We start from the raw sequence: 20,820 nt of genomic DNA, 5'->3' as shown, positions 1-20,820 counted from the left end.
AAAAAAAAATATTTGATCAGGTATTTATTAGGAATCTACTATGAATACTTACCAGACTTTGCCTAAGTGCTGAGGACACAGCCAGAACTACTCTTAGACCCAAGTAACAGGAGCTTCCCACTGGGCCTCACATTTAAGAAGGCCCTACATGTAACTAAAACAAACATACAAAATGGTAAATTTGTTAAAGAACAAAGAGATGCCTCTTGTCACTTGGGATCTAGTACAACCCATAATCCTAAACTTCTACTTTTATGACTAACGTGGCTCTAATCCAAGGGAAACACTTCTCTACATCTCTTGTGCTAGATCCTCAAAAGATGATTGCATCTGAGTGACATGACAATTGTTCGTTATGCCTCTGCAACATAGGAGTCAGACACTGCTTCCAAGTGCTGAAAAGATTTGGGCAGCAGAAGCATTTAGGTAAAAGAAAAGACCAACTTGCAGATAGCATGACTGCAATAGATTATGATGTATCATTGGTGTCAAGCATCTATTTTCTTGCTTCTCTTTGTGTTCCAATGCACAGTTTCAAAGGTACTCACAAATTAGCACAAGATTCCCAAAAGTTGTACATTTCAGCTGAGGTGCATTTTGTAATTTTTTTTTTTTTTGAGACAGGTTCTCACCCTGTCACCTAGGATAGAGTGCAGTGGTGTGATCACAGCTCACTGCAGCCTCAAACTCTTGAGCTCATGTGATTCTCCTACCTCAGCCTCCTGAGTAGCTGGGACCACAGGCATGCACCACACCTGGCTAAATTTTTAACTTTTTTTAAAGATGGGGTCTCACTATGTTGCCCAGACTTGTCCTGGCCTCAAATGATCCTCCCACCTCAGCCTCCCAAAGTACTGGGATTACAGGTGTGAGCCTCTGCGCCCACTCAATTTTGCAACATTAAACAATTTCTTTATTCTTTACTCTGAAATCTGTGTATATGTAAACTGGGGCAACATGTAAGAGACTTAATACTTATTCTTTACAATACTCTACGGTACTCTATATATCTAGACATTGCTTTAAGAAGTGGTAAAAACTGCAATATAAATTGTAGCAATTTATATGATAAAATTAAAATAATCCATAATATTTACTGCAATACTTTAATTTATCATATGCAACCTCATCACAATGTTAGAACGTGATATGTAAAATCACAATTCATTTCCAAATCTAAGTATTGCTTTAAGAATTTTACTAACAAGGCTGGGCGAGGTGGCTCATGCCTATAATCCTAGCGCTCTGGGAGGCCGAGGTGGGTGGATCGCTCACGGTCAGGAGTTTGAGACCAGCCTGAGCAAGAGCGAGACCCCATCTCTACTAAAAGTAGAAAGCAATTATCTGGACAACTAAAAATATACATATAGAAAAAATTAGCCGGGCATGATGGCACATGCCTGTAGTCCCACCTATTCGGGAGGCTGATGCAGGAGGACCGCTTGAGCCCAGGAATTTGAGGTTGCTGTGAGCTAGGCTGATGCCAGGGCAACAGAGCCAGACTCTGTCTCAAAAAAAAAAAAAAAAATTTTACTAACAATATTGCTTGCTATGACCTTAGCAGAGCAAAATTTCTTCAAACTAAAATTTATTTTAAAAACTAATAACTACAATGATTCTAGAAAGATTGCCTAACTTGACATTTATTACTGTCAAAAGAACATAAATTATGTGAATATCTAGACTATAAAAACATAGTGATTTTGCAGAAATGAAGGCAAGAAAATAAATTTTATAAAAATTTGGCTGGGCTTGGTGGCTCACACCTGTAATCCCAGTGCTTTGGGAGGCCAAGGTGGGACGATTGCTTGAGGTCAGGAGTTTCAGACCAGCCTGGGCAACATAAGGAGACACGGGGGGGTTCTACAAAAAAATTTCAAAATTAGCCAGGTGTGATGGCATGCACCTGTAGTCCCAGCTACTCAGGAGGCTAAGGTAGGAGCATCAGTTGAGCCCGGGAGTTTGACGTTACAGTGACCTATGATTGTGCCGCTGCACTCCAGCCTGGGTGACAGAGCAAGACCTTGTCTCTAAAACAAAAAAAGAAGAAAGAAAAATATATAATTTATGAATTATATATATTTTTTCAAATAATGACAGCCTACCAGCAGACACTTGACATGCACAAAAACAAATTCAGTCATCTCTGAAATTTGGCCAGCTTTTTGTCACATAAAAAACATAACTCAGCACATTTTTTTTATTTTTTCATAAAAATATATCCGTTAAGATACAAGGATGAAACATATTTAACAAATTGTTAATTTGATTTATAACTTCTAAAATTCATACACACAGTATGAGGGCCTAATTTATATCTTTCCTTGAGCCTAGTGAACATTAGAGACAGATCTACCTACACCCATCAACAAGAGAGAAATGGTCCCCGCGCTTACGGAGCTTACAGTCTAAAAGAGAAGAAAGACATTTAACAAGTAATTTCAAGTTGGATGTGCAAATAGCAAGATAATTTTTTAAAGTGTGAAACAAAGTTTATTGAGGAAGGACAAGATAGGTTTACAGGGCCATGGCAAGATATAGGTTAACAGAGTAAGAGCAAGATACGCTCGCCACAGAATGGCAAACAGGCCTCTTGTACTAACAAAAAGGTGCAGGACAATTTTTGAGGGATTACGTTTTTCTCTGGTTTCTTTCCCCTTTTCTTTTCCCTCCATCAATCAAATAGCAGGCTCTGTTTTCTTTCCTTAGAGTGGATTTCAGGATGGAAAGCAGAAGTAACCTGCAACACAATTTCTTTCCTGGCATCCATGTACCCTCAGAGTGGCATAGAGGCCTAGAGCAGTAAGCATCTCTGTGGCAGCCAGTGTTGTCAGACCTCTGATGGAATGGAACTTCTTTCTCATACCTAGATCCTGAAACCTTGGCACAACCCTGTGGTGTGAAGGTGGAGCAGCAAAGATAATTGAGATTGAGGTTTGCACTAGAGACACAAATTATATTGATTTATAGAAAAAAATTCAAAGTGATATTTCTTGTGTACTTGACTTTACATAATGAGGTTCATATCCATATTATAAAATAGAAAGTACCAGGCACTTGGGAAGATAGAACAGAAGAATCTAACCTACTGAGGGGTGTTTTAGGTTCCTTTCCTATACCAAGTGCTATGCTAAAGGCTTGCTCATTTCCTCATTCAATAAACACTGAGTGACTACAATGTACCAGGCACTGTTCTAGGTCCTGGGGATAGAGCAATGAACAAAACAGAAAAAAATAGATAGCCCTTATGAAATTTACACTCTGGTAAGAAGAGAAATCACCACCACCACCCCCCGAAAAAGGTGTTATATTCGTAACAAGATATATAATGTATTTGACAATAATATGGGTTTTTGAGAATAATAAAGCAGGGAAACTGAGGAAAGGAATGCAAGGGGTGGGGACAGGGGTAGCTAGGAAAAGCCTCTCTGATAAGATGACACTTGAGCAGAGGCCTGAAGGAAATAAGAGGGGCTTGCCATGAAGATGACAGGGGAAAGCAGTCCAGGCAAAAAGAATATCAAGTACAAAGGCCAAAAGTAGGAGCATGTTTGCAATGTTTGAAGAACAGCAAGAAGGCCAGTGTGCTTGGAGGTGTGAGGACCCAGAGAAATGGGACAGTAAATAAGGTCCAAAGAGCCAGATCATGTAGGCCCTTGGAGATCACTCCAAAGACTCTAGATTTTACCCAGCGTGACATGGAAACTTAGTGAAAGGCTTTAGGCAGAGTAGGGACATGATTTCATTTATGTTAAAAGGATCACTCAGCTGCTCTGTGGAAAACTGGCTGCAGAAGGTAAAGGCAGAAGTGGAGGGACTAGTTAAGAGGCAGATGCGATAATCACTGTGAGAGATCACAGTGGCTTGGACCAAAGTGCTAACGCTGAAGGTGGTAAGAAGCAATTACTTTATGGATTGGAGTTTTTTTTTTTTTTTTGGCTCTATCTTTAGAGCCAATAATATTTACCATTGGCTTGGATGTGAGTTATGAGAGAAAAAGAGGAGTTGTGGTTGACTTCAAGATTCTCACGGGTCTCCATGACTCCAGGAAGACATAAGGGATTTCCTGGCTTAGAACACAGCAGAAAAAAGGGGAGGAATAGGTATGTATCAGAATGGGCCACTTAAATTATCCTGACTAGAATTAAATTTGGCTGAAGTCAGGGGATCTCTTAAAGGTATTAGGGAATCATAAAATAGCCATCGGACTCTGGGGCTGGCAGAGTTCTCCTGAGGTCCACTAACTTTGACTTCTGCCCCCTGGCAGGGTTGCCTCTGCTCATTACAGCTCAATACTGGGATCTTTGGTGGCAGAATTTCTTTGGCTTCCCACAGAAATTGTTGCACTTGCTTCCTACCTTCATTGCTGAGAGTGTCTCTAAGTATAACCTAATTATCACTTATTTCCCTTTTTCATGGACTCAGTAGAAAAGACCAGTTTGTCATTATCCATCTTCAACCAAATCATCCAACCCTCCTCAGAGATGTTTATTTTTCTTTACTTACTTTGGAAGGTGGGGCTATTTATCTTTAATATTGTCTAGTTCCTCCACACTTATATCTGTACTTAAAATGTACAGCCACTAATTGGAAATCCCAGGTCAAGGTACGACCAGTGTTAAAACAGCAGAATTCATAGATTTAGTAAGAAATGGGCTCATTTATGCTTTTGGTGGGGTTGTGACCTGGTCCAATGATCTGACCCAGGTCCTCAACCCAGTCTATACTGCTGAGTTTTCCCAAGCATGGAAACAAAGAGTGGTCATTTTATCAACATCATCAACAAATATTTATTAAGCATTTTCAATGTACAAACAATTGTACATTCTTCATCCATAGGGAGGGTTGTGTGTAGGTTTTAGTTTTGTTCTGGGGAGCAATACTTTGGATTAAGAACAAAGACACACAATTTAGGTCTAAGTCAGCTTTTGAGCTGTTGCATTACTGAAGGAAAGGAATAATCCCAATTAGTCCAGTGGCAGAATAGAGGAAGCCACATCTATGTCGGCAGTTTGATAAGAAAAACAGGTGGGATATTCACAGGCACGACCAGTTTCTCCTGCTCTTTACTTTTCACTTCCAGGGCTTAGTCTTAATTGGCCTCAAACTATCCTCAGTTTCAAGTCTGTTTTGGAAATAAGACATGAATTCAGAATAAAAATAAAAATGTGATTATGTCTTTTCAAATTCAAAAACACATATGATGAGAATAGCATAAATTAATTAAGCATTTACTTTGGGCCAGACATTATCTCATTTAATCGTCACTCCAGCAAGTAAGGCAGCAAACTATTATTATGTCGCTGCTCTAGAATTCAACCTCAGACTGCCAGACTCCAGAGGCCAAGCACTTTATCCCTATGTTCTGCTACCTCCCTGTAACAAAAAAAATAGCATCATCGATCTTATGCTACAGCTGACCTATAGTGGCAGGGATATTGATATTTTGCTAAAACTTGAGCCAGTAATTTAAAGTAAAAGTAAAGTACCACAAGAGATGAAGCTAAGTGTGGCAATGTGAATCAAAATGAGGCTGGCGGGGGGGTGGGAAGCACACCAAAAAGAAGGTAATCCTACAAAGGGGGAGAGCAGTGAGAGAAATGTCCTACACACCTCCTCAAGTCTCCTTATAGAACATTCAGACTATAAAAGGTAATCCTTATGAAAATCAAAGCTTATTGACCTAAATGCAGACCAGACATTCAGCTCTCCAACTGATATGTTCCCCATATTTTATCCCATAAGTATCATATTTGGACTCTTACAATTACAGTAAAGGCAGTACTTCTATCCACCCTGTCACCAGATTTCTATCCCAAGAGGTGAAAGATGTACCATAGTTGACTAAAGCGTTTGCTATAGGAATCAAGAGATTACTGCACAGTGAGTTCTTTTTAATGTTACATGTTAATTTAACACTTCTGAACACTTAACATAAAGTTCTTAGCTAACTTGCATTCCAGGTACCAACAATATGTGGTACAGCATATTGTTTAAAGGTGAAGCAGAGACTTAGCCTCCCTAAATTTAAATCCGTTACCTACTAAGTTTTGTGATCTTGGGCATACTTAACCACCTTGAAGCCTCACTTTCCTCAACTGCAAAATGGGGTTAACAACAGAATCTGCCTCATAGGATTGTGGAAACCAAATGAGGTAATATTGTGAAAATAAAATTTAAAAACTGTTGGAACCCCAAATACACCTTGAGCCTTGACAGAGATGTGATTGGGATCTGCCACATAGCATGTACTTGCAACTTCTGCTGCTTATAGATTAACTCTCTTCTTCACTGTTCCTGTTCTGTAAGTGACTAGGAGAGACCAGAGACCAGAGTTCCTCCCCTTAATCACTGACCTTTGTTATAGATTAACTGCCTTCTTTATTGTTGTACATAACTCAGACCAGATGGCACAAAAGATCCCATGACTGTTAGATCTTCAGTGCAGAATGTTAAAAACACCTTTCCCAAAAAGAACTCCACCTCAACTGTTGAGATTACTGTAAGTGCGTAGTAGCCTTGTGTGGAATATGTTGAAACCCCGTTAATCTTCCCAAACTTTATCTACATTTGGAGCACTGGCTTCCATTCTTTGGACTTTGTGTTCCTAAGTGGCCGTACTCAAGCTTTGTTCTCGAATAAACTCATTTAACCATATTTCCTGAATCTTGTTATTTAAGGTTGACAATATTATGTACAAGTTCTTGGCACAGTATCTGACACATAGTGTTACGTTACCTTACTAAGAGGATCAGTTTAATTTGAAGAGAAACTAACAAACGCAAAAAAAAATTAAACCTATTACTGAAACCTAGGTTCAATATTTATTAGACTATGAACTATTTAATAATTAACTTAATTTCTGTTAATCTTCGGTCCCCTAAATCTAGTTTTTCTCATCTCATCTTAGCGTTACTGCATTCTCCCCTTTTCACACAAGGAAACAATTCAAGACTCAGAGTTCTCCAGAGAGAAAAGCATGAAACACAGGTAATCAATACATCCGAAGAAACACTCCCACATCCCACGCCCTTCCGCTCTACTCGTATATTTCCGGCCCCAGCGACGAAGTCCAACACAACCTTTAAGCCACTTCGCATCCCGCTGATTATGTCCGAAAGGCCTCCCAAGTCCCGCCCATGTACGGTTTGCGCCTCAAGGAGATTTGCATATCAATTGATTATTGGCTGCTAGCAAACATTCGCTGTTCTCATTGGCTGATACTGTCGGGCTAAGTCCTGTGAAGGATGCTCGCCCCGGCGTTGTGACTGTGCGACACAGGCACGTACATTTCCGTTTCCGGTTCACCTCCGGAACCATGGCGACCGCGCGTGGAGTTGGGTACCTGCTGATACTAGGCCGATGGGGCCGCGGCCTTCGAGTAGCTCCCCAGTCCCGGGTGAGTTCCTATTTTCCCTGCTTTCGGAGAGACCCTGGATCTCCAAGGACAGCTCTACTCCGAAGATGAGCGCTCTTGACAGCCCTTCCCCCTAGCGAGTGCCCGCAACCTTCCTTTCTGCCTGGCAATCAGCTTTTCTTTCCTGGCCTGCAGACACTTGCCGCCCTTGTACCTGGCGTGACCCAGGTAGATAACAAGTCCGATTTTCTGGAGAAGAGGCGCTATCGCAAGCACCCTGGCATCTTGCACCTACCGCACGTGCGACTGCCGCAGGCACTGGCTTACGCTGCGCAGTTACTGCTGCTTGGTGAGTAACGGCAGGAAAGGGAGGCCGGGGGAGCGGGGGGCCGCGGGGGAAAAAAAAAAAAAAAAAAAAAAAAAATGGGACTCTGCACGCAGGTGATTCCGTTTTTCATCTTTGGCTCCTAGAGAGCGCAATGCCCGATGTGGAGAAACAGGTGCAAGCACTGACCAATTATCTCTGGAGCCGACATTTGCCTATAGAGCCAGAGGAGTTGCAAAGACGAGCTCTGCATCTTGAGAAAAAATTTCTGGACAACCCAGGTAGGGCTTAAGAGTAACTAAAGAGTAAGCCAGTTTGAACATCAGTGGGAAATGAAGAGTAGGAAATAGTTTTACAGGCTCTCAAATAGATACTGCAGTTTATTCAACTTTCTAATAAGAGTACTTGTTATAATAACGCCTTAGTAAGAAAAGGTAGATTATTGCAGAGATTGCCTTTGGGTTTAGATAAAGGTCAGAGAGTGCCCCAGTATGCTGTTGAAATCCAGATCTTTGTTTTGTTTTGTTTTCCTGCAAGTCCACTGGATTAGGACCTTCTAGGTTTTTATTCAGATGAAATAAAGTCCTTTTATGGCTTCCTGTTGAGTACTGAAACCCTCTTCAGGGATAGGAGATAAACATTACTCATCAATTTATTTTCATGATTGGGAGCTCCTTCGTATTGTAGACCTGCCCTTTATTCATCTTGTATTCCCCACGTACTCCACAGTGGGGAATTCCTGGCTCAGAATAGGTGATCAGTAGATACTTGCTCAATAGTACTGAACTGAACACAGTCCTGAGACTTGGATTTCAAGCTCTCCTCCTCCCCATAGGATTATTGGCGATTTTCACAATCTTAAATGTTGGGGAAGTGAGGAATACACAAAATATTCTATCCTTTTCTTTAAATTTTTATCACACTTCCCTTTAACATAAAACAAAACCTGTGGGTTAGGGTTTGTTTCTAACCTGCTTTTAGTGACAAAATACTATCTGATACACTCTGGTAGTGGTAGGTATTACTGTTATTCTTACCTAAAATTTTTCTCTAGGTTTGCCTTTTCTCCAGTGGGAGTAGGGGAAGATTGGGTGGGCAGTATATTCAAATATTGGATCTGAGCCCTGTTCTCCCTAGGTCCTCACTTCCAGTCCTTGTTCTTACCCCAGACTTATCTCAGACAGAGGAGAAACTTCATGGAGCAGTGCTACATGCCCTGCGTAGAACTACCTACCACTGGCAAGAACTGAGGTAAGGGGGACTAGAAAGGATGCAAAAGAAATAAAAATTGGACTGCAGAGAGTTGGGGAAGTACAGTCACACAGTCAATGTAGTGTTTTAAAAAGCTACCTGGGTGGTTAAGGCTCCCCAGGACCCTTCTGTATTGGAGAGTGAGAGGCCTGAGCTGGAAGAGCCTTTTCCAAAGATGTCATTTCCTGAAAATCTAGAAGGTAATTATGGAATTGCAGTTATTTCCAAGTAGGTCTGACGCTCTGATTTCTATGGCAGCTACAGTGAGGGACTGAGCCTGGTGTATATGGCAGCAAGACTGGATGGTGGCTTTGCGGCAGTCTCCAGAGCATTCCATGAGGTGAAAGTCCCTCAGTTTCCAACCTGAACCCTTTTACCATCAGTTCCCTTATTCATAAAATAATTTTCTGTGGTAGGGATTCTTAGGACATTGCATATGCAGATTTTTTTTTTTTTTTTTTTTTTTTTGAGACAGAGTCTCACTGTGTTGCCCAGGCTAGAGTGCCGTGGCGTTAGCCTAGCTCACAGCAACCTCAAACTCCTGGGCTCAAGCGATCCTCCTGCCTCAGCCTCCCGGGTAGCTGGGACTACAGGCATGTGCCACCATGCCTGGCTAATTTTTTTTTCTATATATTTTTAGTTGTCTGATTAATTTCTTTCTATTTTTACTAGAGACGGGATCTCGCTCTTGCTCAGGCTGGTTTCGAACTCCTGAGCTCAAACAATCCGCCCGCCTCGGCCTCCCAGAGAGCTAGGATTACAGGCGTGAGCCACCGCGCCCGGCCTGCATATGCAGATTTTTAAAGAGGCTGTCTTTGTACTCTGAAAGGATTCTATGACCAAGAAAAGTTTATTAGTAGAATCATTGTTGTAGGAGCTTCCTAGTCTGAAAAGACATTCACATCTCACCTTTTATGTCATAGTCCCCTAATTCATATTTACCAAGGTCCTAAATAAATATCTACTTACCCTACTGTGGGGTGTTGTGTGTTTCTTCAGATCCGGATTCGAGTTCCAGAGTTCCAGCCACAAACCTTGATGGACTTTGGCTCTGGTACTGGTTCTGTCACCTGGTGAGTAACTTTCTTCATCCTTGCCTGTGTCAATTCTAGCTCTAGAGAGCCACACTTGTACCACTCCAATATCAAGAGACTAGGACCAGAGGGGAGAATAGGAAAATTGGGAACCCAGAATGTATCTTGCTCAGATTAGGCAAGGCAGAAGAAAGTATATGGATTTACCTAAATGTCAAGTGAAAAATGGCCAGTGTTTAGAAAGGTTAAAAAGGAAAGGAATTTAGTATAGGGCATAGGTTTTGCATATCAATCAAAATTTTTCTGCCTACAAATAGTTTTTTGAGTCTGCCTTTTTTTTTTTTTTTAGAAGTTGTAAATGAAGCAAGAAAATAACATTGTTAATATTTTATTTTAACATGATACTCTGTTTTCCCAGGAATGGGGTTGGAAGTAGGTGGGTCTCTTATAGAGATTACTCTCTGTCATGGGAATTGGTGACTTATATTTTGCCATCTTAGGGCTGCTCACAGTACTTGGGGCCAGAGCCTACGTGAATATGTGTGTGTGGACAGCTCAGCTGCCATGTTGGGTTTGGCAGAAAAGCTACTAAAAGGTGAGGACAAGTTATAAGGAAGAGCATTTCCAGAATTGAGGAATTTAAATAAAGCAATACTAGAAAGGGTATTTTATTGGGAAATAAAGGAGAGGGCTAAAAGTTCAGATGAATCTGGTCTCCTTCCAATATTTTGGTCAAGCCGAAGGTGTTAGAGGCCTTTGCTAGGTAGCAGATAGGTTGCATAAGGTTGACAGGACCAGAGGGAGACCCAATACACTCCCTGCTCTTTTTAATATTTACTTACCCTCTTGCATTTCACTCTTACCTAGTGTTTTTCTGTATTCCTGGGGCCATGTTTCTTACCTGGATATCTTGTCAGTTTATATCTGTGGCTGTTAACTTCCTATACATTCATAGCTGCCACATCTCTTTCCTCCACAGGTGGTTCAGAAGCTGGGAAGCCTTATGTTCCAGGTGTCTTTTTCAGACAGTTTCTACCTGTATCACCCAAGGCAAGTGGCAGTGTTTAGAGTATTCTAAATGTGAGACGTAGCAGATGGAAAACTGTGGCCTCAGCCTTGTAACCCAGCATTGAGTATTAGAAGATAAAGGAAAGCCATAGAAGAAATTTAGGGGCTAGGACTTGGTTGTAGTCTTGGAATGGAGAGATGTTGAGTCCTGTCATGTTCCTTGTCTTGGTCCTCAGGTACAATTTGATGTGGTGGTATCAGCCTTTTCTTTAAGTGAACTGCCCAGCAAGGCTGCCCGCACTGAGGTAGTTCAAACCTTGTGGCGTAAGACAGGTCATTTCCTGGTGAGTTGAAATCCCTTTTTCCCCACATTTCAATTCTTAAAGCAGCTTCAAGGATTTCATGTCTTGTCTTCTCTCATTGTCTTCATTCGTGAACATTTTCGTCCTTTATGGTTCTCTTTATCTCTCTTTGAGGGTCTCTATCCCCATCACATGTATAATGCTGATTTCCTTTTAGGCCCCCTACTCCATCTGTGAATGCCCTCCATCTGTGAATGCTACTGACATTTATGTTTTCATGTCATTCAGAGTTTCTGTTTATTTCCCCTTTTTGTGAACAGGTATTGGTGGAGAATGGAACAAAAGCTGGGCACTGCCTTCTCATGGATGCTAGGGACCTGGTCCTTAAGGTAAGGTTCCTTCTCTTTCCTTCATTCCCCCACCCATCTGTCATCAATTACTGTTACTCCCTTGAAAACCAAAGAGACCATTGGACATTGGTAAGGGTGACTCTCAGGAAACTAGGCATATAAAGTCATTGTGATAGGGCAGTGGTTGGCAAATGAAGGCCTGTGGATCAAATCCGACCTGCCACCTGTTTTTGTATCAGCCATGCTTATTCATGTCTCTGTTGTCTGTGACTGCTTTCACACTACAGAGTTGAGACGTTGGGACAGAAACAGATTTTGCCTACTCTCTGGCCCTTTAAAAGAAAATTTCCTGGCCCCACTCTAGGACACTGCTCAGCCAAGAACCTTGTCACTGTGGCATAGTATGAGCCAGTGTATAATCATAAATTTAATTGTCCTGGAGTGGGATTTTTTTGAGAGTGGAGGTTGCTGACAAGGGAGAGCACCATACTATGTGCCAAGTTCCTGCCTTTCTCTTGCTGTTAAGAGAAAGTTCTTTGTTTGGAGTATTAAGGATGCAGCCAGCTTAACTCAAAGGACATAGTTAGTCATTATTAGAGTCTAATGTTAAAGGAGTCCTCAATTTACTGAGTGCAGCAATTGAGTTATAAAAATAGACCCCTCAGACTCAGCTTTATTTCTTTGATTTCTTTTGATTTCAGGGAAAAGAGAAGTTGACTTTGGACCCTCGACCTGGTTTTGTCTTTGCCCCAGTGAGTATTACTTCTGCCTCCCGACACACAAATCTGAACTCAGGTGTGGCCAGGAAAAGTGAGAGGGTAAAGCTGAGCCACTCTCCACTCCTTTGTGTTCCTGTCCAGTTTCTGCCTAATGATTCCCTGGCTTTCCCTACCTCCTGCTCCTATCCTCCCTTCTCTCTGGCCCCGCTTGACTCTATCATTCTTAATTCTTAAATTTTATGAGTGATGACTCTTTTGTCTCACCTCATGTCTTTGTGTTCACAGTGTCCCCATGAACTTCCTTGTCCCCAGTTGACAGCCTCTAAGCCCCTGGCCTGTAGCTTCTCCCAGGATTATCATCCCATCCCCTTCAGCTGGGTATGTGCCCTGGGGATGTTGCAGCAGGGGGAAAATAGTTTAGGAAAGCAAGAAGAAAAAGAATCAGAGGTGGGAGGAATTGGAGAATTCATAGAATAGCCTGGAGACTTTACAACCTGCATGTGTATGATTTATACAGTATGAAAAAGAACTGCAGGAATGGGGAAAAGGGTTAAAAAGTTTTTTCCCATATTTTTTCCCTCTAAACAGTCTCTATATCCTTATCTTAGAATAAGAAACCAAAGGAGGAAAAGTTCTCTATGGTGATCCTTGCCCGGGGTTCTCCAGAGGAAGCTAATCGCTGGCCCCGTATCACTCAACCTATCCTTAAACGGCCTAGACATGTGCATTGTCACCTGTGCTGTCCAAATGGGCATATGCAGCATGCTGTGATCACAGCCCGCCGGCATGGCAGGTACAGGGGATGTGACCAGAATTAGTAGGCGGTGGCAAGAACCTGCAGCCCATATTGACATCTCTTTTCTGTAGGGATTTGTATCGCTGTGCCCGTGCCAGCTCCTGGGGAGATCTTTTACCCGTGATCACTCCGTCTGAGTGTCCTCCGTCCCCTGCTCAAGATCCCCCAGAGAGCTGACAGGGATGTGTGATAAGTATTTCCTCTATCAAGCCTGCCAAGGCTGAAGCTACCTGGTATCCAGGATGGGAATGGTGGTACCCCCAAATGTCTGTGTTTTTTTTGAGATTTTAATAATAATAAAACATTTTTTAAAGAATGGAAGTGGATTTTGTGATTCTTAAAAGGTCTAGGGGGGGCCAGGCGCGGTGGCTCACGCCTGTAATCCTAGCTCTCTGGGAGACCGAGGCAGGCGGATTGTTTGAGCTCAGGAGTTCAAAACCAGCCTGAGCAAGAGCGAGACCCTGTCTCTACTAAAAATAGAAAGAAATTAATTGGACAACTAAAAATATATAGAAAAAATTAGCTGGGCATGGTGGCACATGCCTGTAGTCCCAGCTACTTGGGAGGCTGAGGCAGGAGGATCGCTTGAGCCCAGGAGTTTGAGGTTGCTGTGAGCTAGGCTGACGCTACGGCACTCACTCTAGCCTGGGCAAAAGAGTGAGACTCTGTCTCAAAAAAAAAGGTCTAGGGAGTCAGTTGTCTTGGCCTATCCTGTAAAGAAGAAAATCCTCAGATTTTCAATGCCAAGCTTCCCACGTAAATCTCAAGCTCACCCTCTCCTGTAAGAATGCTGCTTCTACCAGAGACCAGTACATCCCCATGAAGATAATTGGATAGTGGGGAAAGCCAGCCCCAGCTGTCTGAGAACTGGCTCAACAGGTCTCAAGATTGTTATGTGGGCCACCTGAATAGGAGAACCAGCAGCTGCCTGGCCTCTATTTTTTTCTCTCCTTCCCTTCCATCTTTCCCAGGGTCCCTCAGCTACCCTGGAGTTTGCCCCATACATTTCCCTTGAGAGTTGATCCCCACCAGGACCATATCTTCCATCTCCACCCCTGTATATTCAGGTAGGATCCTTCCATTTACTGGGTTCGTCTCTGATTTCCCCTAGGCCCTGCTGTTTAAAGGGCTAGAGCAACTTTCTTTGTCTTAAAAATGCCTCTCCCATAGTTCTTATCAGGAAACAAGCACAGTCAGAGTTGTGACAATATCAATGTTGTAATACCAGAAATCTCAGCTCCCCTCTAGGCAGGCATTTCCATGCCTGGAGCTATTTTTCTGGGATTACAGGAAAGGGGAGTCCCCTCTGCTACTAGTTCCCACACTGGCAGCAGTACCACCTCTCAGCCCCACTTCTTTACCCCCAGGTGGCCCCAAGTGCTCTGTGAAAGGGTATGGTTCAGGTATCAGCATTGCAACCTATAAGATTTGGGTTGAGCTGGAGAGGGTACAGAAGGCTTAGATCAAATGTCCTGAGTGAGGCAGGACCAGATTGTCCCCAACACAAAATATCTGGGAAGTAGGTAGCATAAACTAATTTTGGATTAGACCAACCCCAGGCGTGAACTAAGACTATATTCCATAGTCCTTAGATTAGTCATGGCGTTGAAGAGAAGACAGTGCTGGCTGTGCCTGGCAAGGAGACTGGAGTTTCTGGTTTCCAAGCTCAAGAAGGCGTGAGCCAGGGGAGGGGCCTCCATGTAAGGGGAGGGCGGGAAGCTGGGGCAGGGCCTAAGTCAGCTATGCAATGCTGTGCTGTGCAAGTGGAGGCAACACAGAACAGGAAAAGGATACCAGCGGTCTCCTAAAACTCAGAGGAGTGCATACTCCAGCTTTGACCACCTTACATACCCCTCCTGCTCCAAAGATTCTAACTCCATCTGTCATTCTAAGGCCTCTGCTTATCCTGCATCCCAGAGATGGAGCCACTACTAGGAGTAAAAATTGGCTGCCTGTTTGCTCTGCTGGCTCTCACTTTAGGTGGTGGCCTTGTTCCCATCTGCTTCAAATGGTTCCGGATTGATGCAGCCACAGGTATAGATAGACCTGCCCCATCTTTGTTCCGTAACCTGAGTCTCCCCTCAACCCTATCCTTATACCTTGCTCTGATTCTCTCATCATCCCCAAGATTGGGATAATAGTTGCTGCCTATTACTCTTTACTCACCTTTGTCTATCTTCTCATTGCCAACTGGGTTGTAACTTATGCTTTTTATTAGGTCGACACCGTCGGGTCCTCAGCCTCCTGGGCTGCACTTCTGCTGGTGTTTTCCTGGGAGCAGGGTTCATGCACATGACCGCTGAAGCCCTGGAGGAAATTGAATCAGAGTTTCAGAAGTTTATGATGCAGGTGAGCAGCAGAGATGCTGAGCTGCAGGGCTGTGAGGCCAGAAGGCTAAACAGAACCAAGGAAAGAAAGGGGGGAAGGACAGAAGGCAACAGCTTCTTGTTGAATGATGAAAGCAGATCAGATTGGGCTTTAAGGAAAGCGGTATTGCTAAAGAGACAGGAACCTGAGCTGCTCCGTTCCCTATCTAATTTCTGCTTCTTTCTCCCTAGAACAGGACAGATAGTGAGGGAAATTCTTCTGATGTTGACTCAGCTTATGTAAGTATCTCCCACCAGCCCCTACTTGGAAGGTGAAGAGAACCAGAGTCCTTTTATCCCCAGGGCCTTTTGAGAGGAGTATGTGAGGAATACCAAGAATCCCTTCTCCCCAGCTCAGACATTGTAGAGGCAAGGAGGGGCCAACCCAATCCTTTTGGGTTTATGGAATCCCAGAAAAAGCTCTCACTTTACTCTTTCATTTCCCTGGACCCTATGATGTGCTTCAGATCGTTTCCCTGTATTTCTAACCCTACTGGTATTGTATCCCTTAGTCCCTCTGGCATTCTTGTTGCATGTGCATGTCTTTCTACTCTTGGCTTCATTCGCCCACTCTTTTTAAAGTTCTGTTGCCACATTTTCCCATTCTCTTCAATCTCTCAATCCCTCATCCGCCCAACGCACTGTCTTCCCTTCCCATTTCACAGCCCCTCTTTCTGTTCCTAGATGGAGTATCCCTATGGAGAGCTCATCATCTCCCTGGGCTTCTTTGTTGTCTTCTTTTTGGAGTCGCTGGCATTGCAGTGCTGTCCTGGGGCTGCTGGAGGATCAACGGTGCAGGAGGAAGAATGGGGTGGGACTCATGTCTTGGAACTCCACAGCCATGGCCCTCTCCCCTCACCTTCGCGGAGTCCCCTCCGAGCCCTCATCCTCTTGCTGTCACTCTCTTTTCACTCAGTGTTTGAAGGTCTAGCTGTAGGGTTGCAGCCAACAATAGCAGCTACCCTGCAGCTCTGTCTTGCCGTCCTGGCTCATAAGGTGCTCGTAGTGTTTGGTGTAGGACTGCGGCTGGTACAGATAGGCACTGGATCACGATGGGCCGTGTTCTCCATACTGTCCTTAGCTCTCATGTCCCCTGTGGGCCTAGCCTTTGGGCTGGCCGTGGTTGGAGGGGACCTGGAAGGGGGACGGGGCTTAGCCCAGGCCGTGTTAGAGGGTGTGGCAGCTGGAACCTTCCTGTATGTCACCTTCCTAGAAATTCTGCCCCGGGAGCTAGCTGGTCCTGCGACCCCTCTAGCCAAATGGGGCTGTGTAGCTGCTGGTTTTGCCTTTATGGCCTTTATTGCCTTGTGGGCCTGAGAGACTCCTGGCTTTTCTAACGGGCCTGTCTAGGATGATCTCCCTACCCCCACGAGACACCTCCCAACTGGCTTTGGCCCTTGGACATTTCTTCACTGAGACTAAACGACACTAGATACCATCTCCATGGACTGGATCCCAGCTGTTCCTTACATGAGATCCCATTTCTCACCCAGAACCGAAAAAAGGGTATTATAGTTGAGTGCCTATTAATTGGAGAATCGGTATAGAGACCACTCCAAAGTTGACTCTTGTCCCATTTATACTACTGTGTGTAATAAAATGTTCATTTTGCTCTTCCCCTTTAGCCATATTCTATTTCATTTCTCCTGGTTACCTAGAAGCTGCTGGGTGCGGGAAGTCGTGAAATGGGGAATGGGAAGAATGAGAATTGGATGTAGTATTTTCTTCTGGAATTAGGGCTTCTAGCCATTCTGTCAGTTGCCAGCCACACCCCCAGACATGGGAGCTTTGCTGAAATTCCAGCAAACCCCTCCCACCTGAGCCCCAGAAGTTGAGAAAATGAACCAGAGTTCCCAGCATTTAAAGGGAAAGAAGTTTAAAAACAGAAACCATGAGGATTAGTCATTTTCCTACACTAACTACCCACCCTACTCCCAGTACCTATTGTAAGCCACCCATAACATACCCAACGGGCTCTTGAGATAGCCTAAATGGAGCCTATTTCCGTCATGTTCCTGTTTTTCATTCTGAGCCCTATGTGGCTTCAAGGATACTATTGCTCCTCTTTGAGCCCTCTATATCCTTCCGGCTGCCTCGTGCTGAGGGATTAAAAAGCTGTGTGTTTGGAGAGGGAGAAAGGCGCCAGATAAATGCCTGGGGTGATTATTTGGCTCTGCCAGGACTTAGTAGCTTTCCTTCTGCCTGCCCTACAAATTGTCTTTCAGTTTGAGTAACCCTTATAGTGTGTTGCTTCTCTTAAAACTGCTAAGGACAAATGCAAAAGCAGGTTATCTGGAATTGAGGAGGAACAGGATGGCTGTTGCCTAGCCCCCAAGCCATGAGATCAAGGAATATCTCAGACTTAGTGGAGAAATGGGGAAAGAGAAAGTGTGCCCCTGAGCTCTATTACGCTCACCAGTTTGCCCCTTCTGGTATTTTCAGTGTGGAAGTCCAAGTAACCTTAACACAGACAGACAAGATCTCCTGCATTTCATTCTTGTCTTTGTCTCCTGTCCATGCTGTTCCCCTCCCTACAAAGTAAGAAATACTAGCCTCCTCACAAGCCCAGTTTACATGCCCAGGAATCAGTGAGAAGGCAAGCTTTAGGCCAAAAGGATTGATAGACAGATAGATAGATATAGATATATAGATAGATAGATAGATGTGTCTAACACAGGAAATAATTTGTTTGAAGCACCATCCTGTTGTGTTTTCCATTCGGTATTAAATGCAGTAATGTAGTATACTCAGAACAATACTTAGTTGTAGTAATAATACAGTTTCTACATTGAGCACCTGCTACATGCCAGGCACTGTGCTACTTGCTTTCACATACGTTATCGTACCTTCACAACCTTGACAGGTAGATATTATCCCCATAGTAAGTCTAGGGAAACTGGCATTCAGAAAAGTTAAATAGTTTGGTCACATAGCTAGCTGGGCTTCAAGCCCATGTTTCTATGACTTTAAGAAAAGCTCAATGTATAGATTCTCTTCTCTTTCCTTACCTTTACCTTACCACCCCCTCCCATCTCCCCAACCTATATGTTAGGATCCCAGAAGAAAGCAGATAGTACATTGGGTAATTGAGGCAAGATTAATAAAGGGAGTATTTAGTAATGTGTGGGCAGGATTTGAACAAAGCAATAAATGATGGTGCAATACCCTGGGGCTGAGTAACAACAATGCTGTTACCTAGGTTGAAGAGAAGGGAGCAGCTACCAGAAACTAGAGAGGGCCATCCAATAAGAGCTGTGGCCTTTGGTAGAGGAATGCCACCAACCTGCAGGGACCCAATAAGGAAGGACCAGGAGAAAAACTCACTCTCCTACTGTTTGTTCTACTGCTAATGTCTCATACTGGGCAAACCCAAACAGAAGCCAGAACATAAAAATGTCTTTTGGTGCGTTGCAGGGAGGTCAGCCTCATGGGGCACAAAGCGTAATAAAGAGATCTAGAGGGGCAAGCAGAAGATGTCCCACATACCATCCCTTCTCTGCTATTTTCAACTGAAGTGATTTTTGCCAGGACTTTGGAAGGGACACGATTATATGGAAGCTAGAAAGCCTATTTCTAGTACAGAGGATCCGTATGGCTATAGAAAGGAGGCTTAAGGAGAAGTACGTTAGACTGTCAGGGCTCTTGACCATGTCCTGGGCCACTGATGCTATCAGCATTTGAGGTAAATGAGGCAGAGTTGGGGATATTTGCAGCATGGGTAAGTCATGCACTTCTGCCTTTTACTATCCCAAGAGCCCTTGCATTCCCCTTTAACCTCCTCTGCATTCAGCCATCAAGGCTTGCTTTCCTTCCCCAGGCCATTTCCTTTCCTTTTCCCAAAATTCTTACCAACTGGGACCAGAACCATCTTTAGTTTGAAACATATTTTATCAAGAGCTGGAATAAAGATAGAGAATTGCTGCATATAGATAATATCAGGGGAGAAGATCAGGATCAGGAAAAGGAGATAATCTTTGATCATTTTCAAAAGATATAAATTCCCAGCAAGGAGCCAGAGAAGGCTATAAGGCAGCAGGAGATGAATGTGATTTCTGAATGAGATTGAAACAAGAAGGCCAGAAAAAGAACAGGCATAAGAACCACAGGACAGGAGGGAGAGCTAAGATAGCTCTCAGCTATCTCAGTTGGGGCATGGCCACTAGAAACCAGATCCAGCACTAAGCCTTGATTCACTCGGCCCTGAGAGATAGGCTGTAACAGATGATAGCTGGAATGGTGAGAGTTGAAAAATAAAAATAGGAGGGAAGATATGCAGGATGGGAGAAGGGATGAGGGGAAGCTAGCTGGAATAGTGAGGGGAGAAGTCTCATGGGACAATTTTCAAGTCTCCCCAGTCCCTGTCCCTCTTCCCCATTCCTCATTCTCCACCCAACACATGTATTTTGTATACACGTAAACAGGAGGAAAACAAGAACAAGGCCTCGAACCACCCTTCTTCCTACAGCCAGCTTTCCATTTCTGCCACCAATAAATTTTTCTCTGAAGTAACCCTTTGGAACTCCCTCACCTTCCCTTCACTTTCAAGCTGAGGTTTGATTTGGATATTGCAGTTATAGAATGACAATTTGTGAAGAAAGAAAGATGAGATACCAGAGTTTAGGGAATATGCAGGAGCAGGGACAAGACACATCCAGGAACAAAACCCTGTCCCTGAAGGCCAATTTCAGAGTGTCTTGTCACCTTCACCACAGGAAACCGTCCCTCACTCCGGGCTCTAGTCTGATAGGGTACAAGGAGCAGCTGCCAGAATTTGAGCGGGTTGGCATGTGTGAGTGTGGTCCCCCACTGCCCTGAGGGGGAGTCCATTGCCACTAGCAAAGGTGAAGTGAAAGGGGTGCAGAGAGGGATGACACCCCCAGGCACCATCCCTCAGTCTGCGGGAATGCTTACAAAATGCCAGTTGTAGATAGTTTAAAAATTTTAATTATATTCTGAGTTACTGTCTTAAGATTTGTTGGATGTCAAATACAGAATGCATTCTACTTTTACTGTATATTTATCCAATTTGGGGGAAATTGTGATGTTAGTGAGGAGAGAGGGTATAAACAAATACCATTGCTCTAGGCACCATTTACCCTCACCACACCCCTGGCCTCTACTCAGAACTGACTCTCACTTTCTAGTTAATCCTAAAATCTCTCTGGAAATCTCCCACTCCAGCATTTTCCCTAGCCATTAAAGTACTCTCTAATGTCTAACGCCTATCCCTCCTGCTGCAGTTTCTGTTTTGTGTGTACCTTCAGAGACTTGCCCTTTAAAATCTCTTCATGAGATGCAGAATTTTCAAGCTG

The 20,820-nt window shown here is 43.6% G+C and overlaps 2 protein-coding genes across 2 annotated transcripts; both read left to right on the top strand.

Moving 5' to 3' along the window:
• Window positions 1–7,127: 7,127 nt before the first annotated feature.
• Window positions 7,128–13,463, top strand: METTL17 (methyltransferase like 17). The gene is made up of 14 exons (XM_012649305.1): window positions 7,128–7,399; window positions 7,553–7,706; window positions 7,829–7,963; window positions 8,852–8,933; window positions 9,192–9,273; window positions 9,933–10,006; window positions 10,468–10,562; window positions 10,947–11,017; window positions 11,212–11,319; window positions 11,598–11,666; window positions 12,329–12,379; window positions 12,632–12,724; window positions 12,955–13,139; window positions 13,214–13,463. The coding sequence occupies exons 1-14, from the start codon at window positions 7,319–7,321 to the stop codon at window positions 13,317–13,319; spliced, it is 1,386 nt and encodes a 461-aa protein (XP_012504759.1). The 5' UTR covers window positions 7,128–7,318; the 3' UTR covers window positions 13,320–13,463.
• Window positions 13,464–14,903: 1,440 nt separating this feature from the next.
• Window positions 14,904–16,974, top strand: SLC39A2 (solute carrier family 39 (zinc transporter), member 2). The gene is made up of 4 exons (XM_012649303.1): window positions 14,904–15,176; window positions 15,361–15,491; window positions 15,701–15,748; window positions 16,193–16,974. The coding sequence occupies exons 1-4, from the start codon at window positions 15,062–15,064 to the stop codon at window positions 16,823–16,825; spliced, it is 927 nt and encodes a 308-aa protein (XP_012504757.1). The 5' UTR covers window positions 14,904–15,061; the 3' UTR covers window positions 16,826–16,974.
• Window positions 16,975–20,820: the final 3,846 nt, after the last annotated feature.

The sequence above is a fragment of the Propithecus coquereli genome, unplaced genomic scaffold, assembly GCF_000956105.1.
Source record: "Propithecus coquereli isolate 6110/MARCELLA unplaced genomic scaffold, Pcoq_1.0 Scaffold3, whole genome shotgun sequence".
Classification (NCBI taxonomy): domain Eukaryota; kingdom Metazoa; phylum Chordata; class Mammalia; order Primates; family Indriidae; genus Propithecus; species Propithecus coquereli.
Note: the sequence above shows the minus strand (reverse complement) of the source record. Positions and strands in the feature narration are given on the sequence as shown.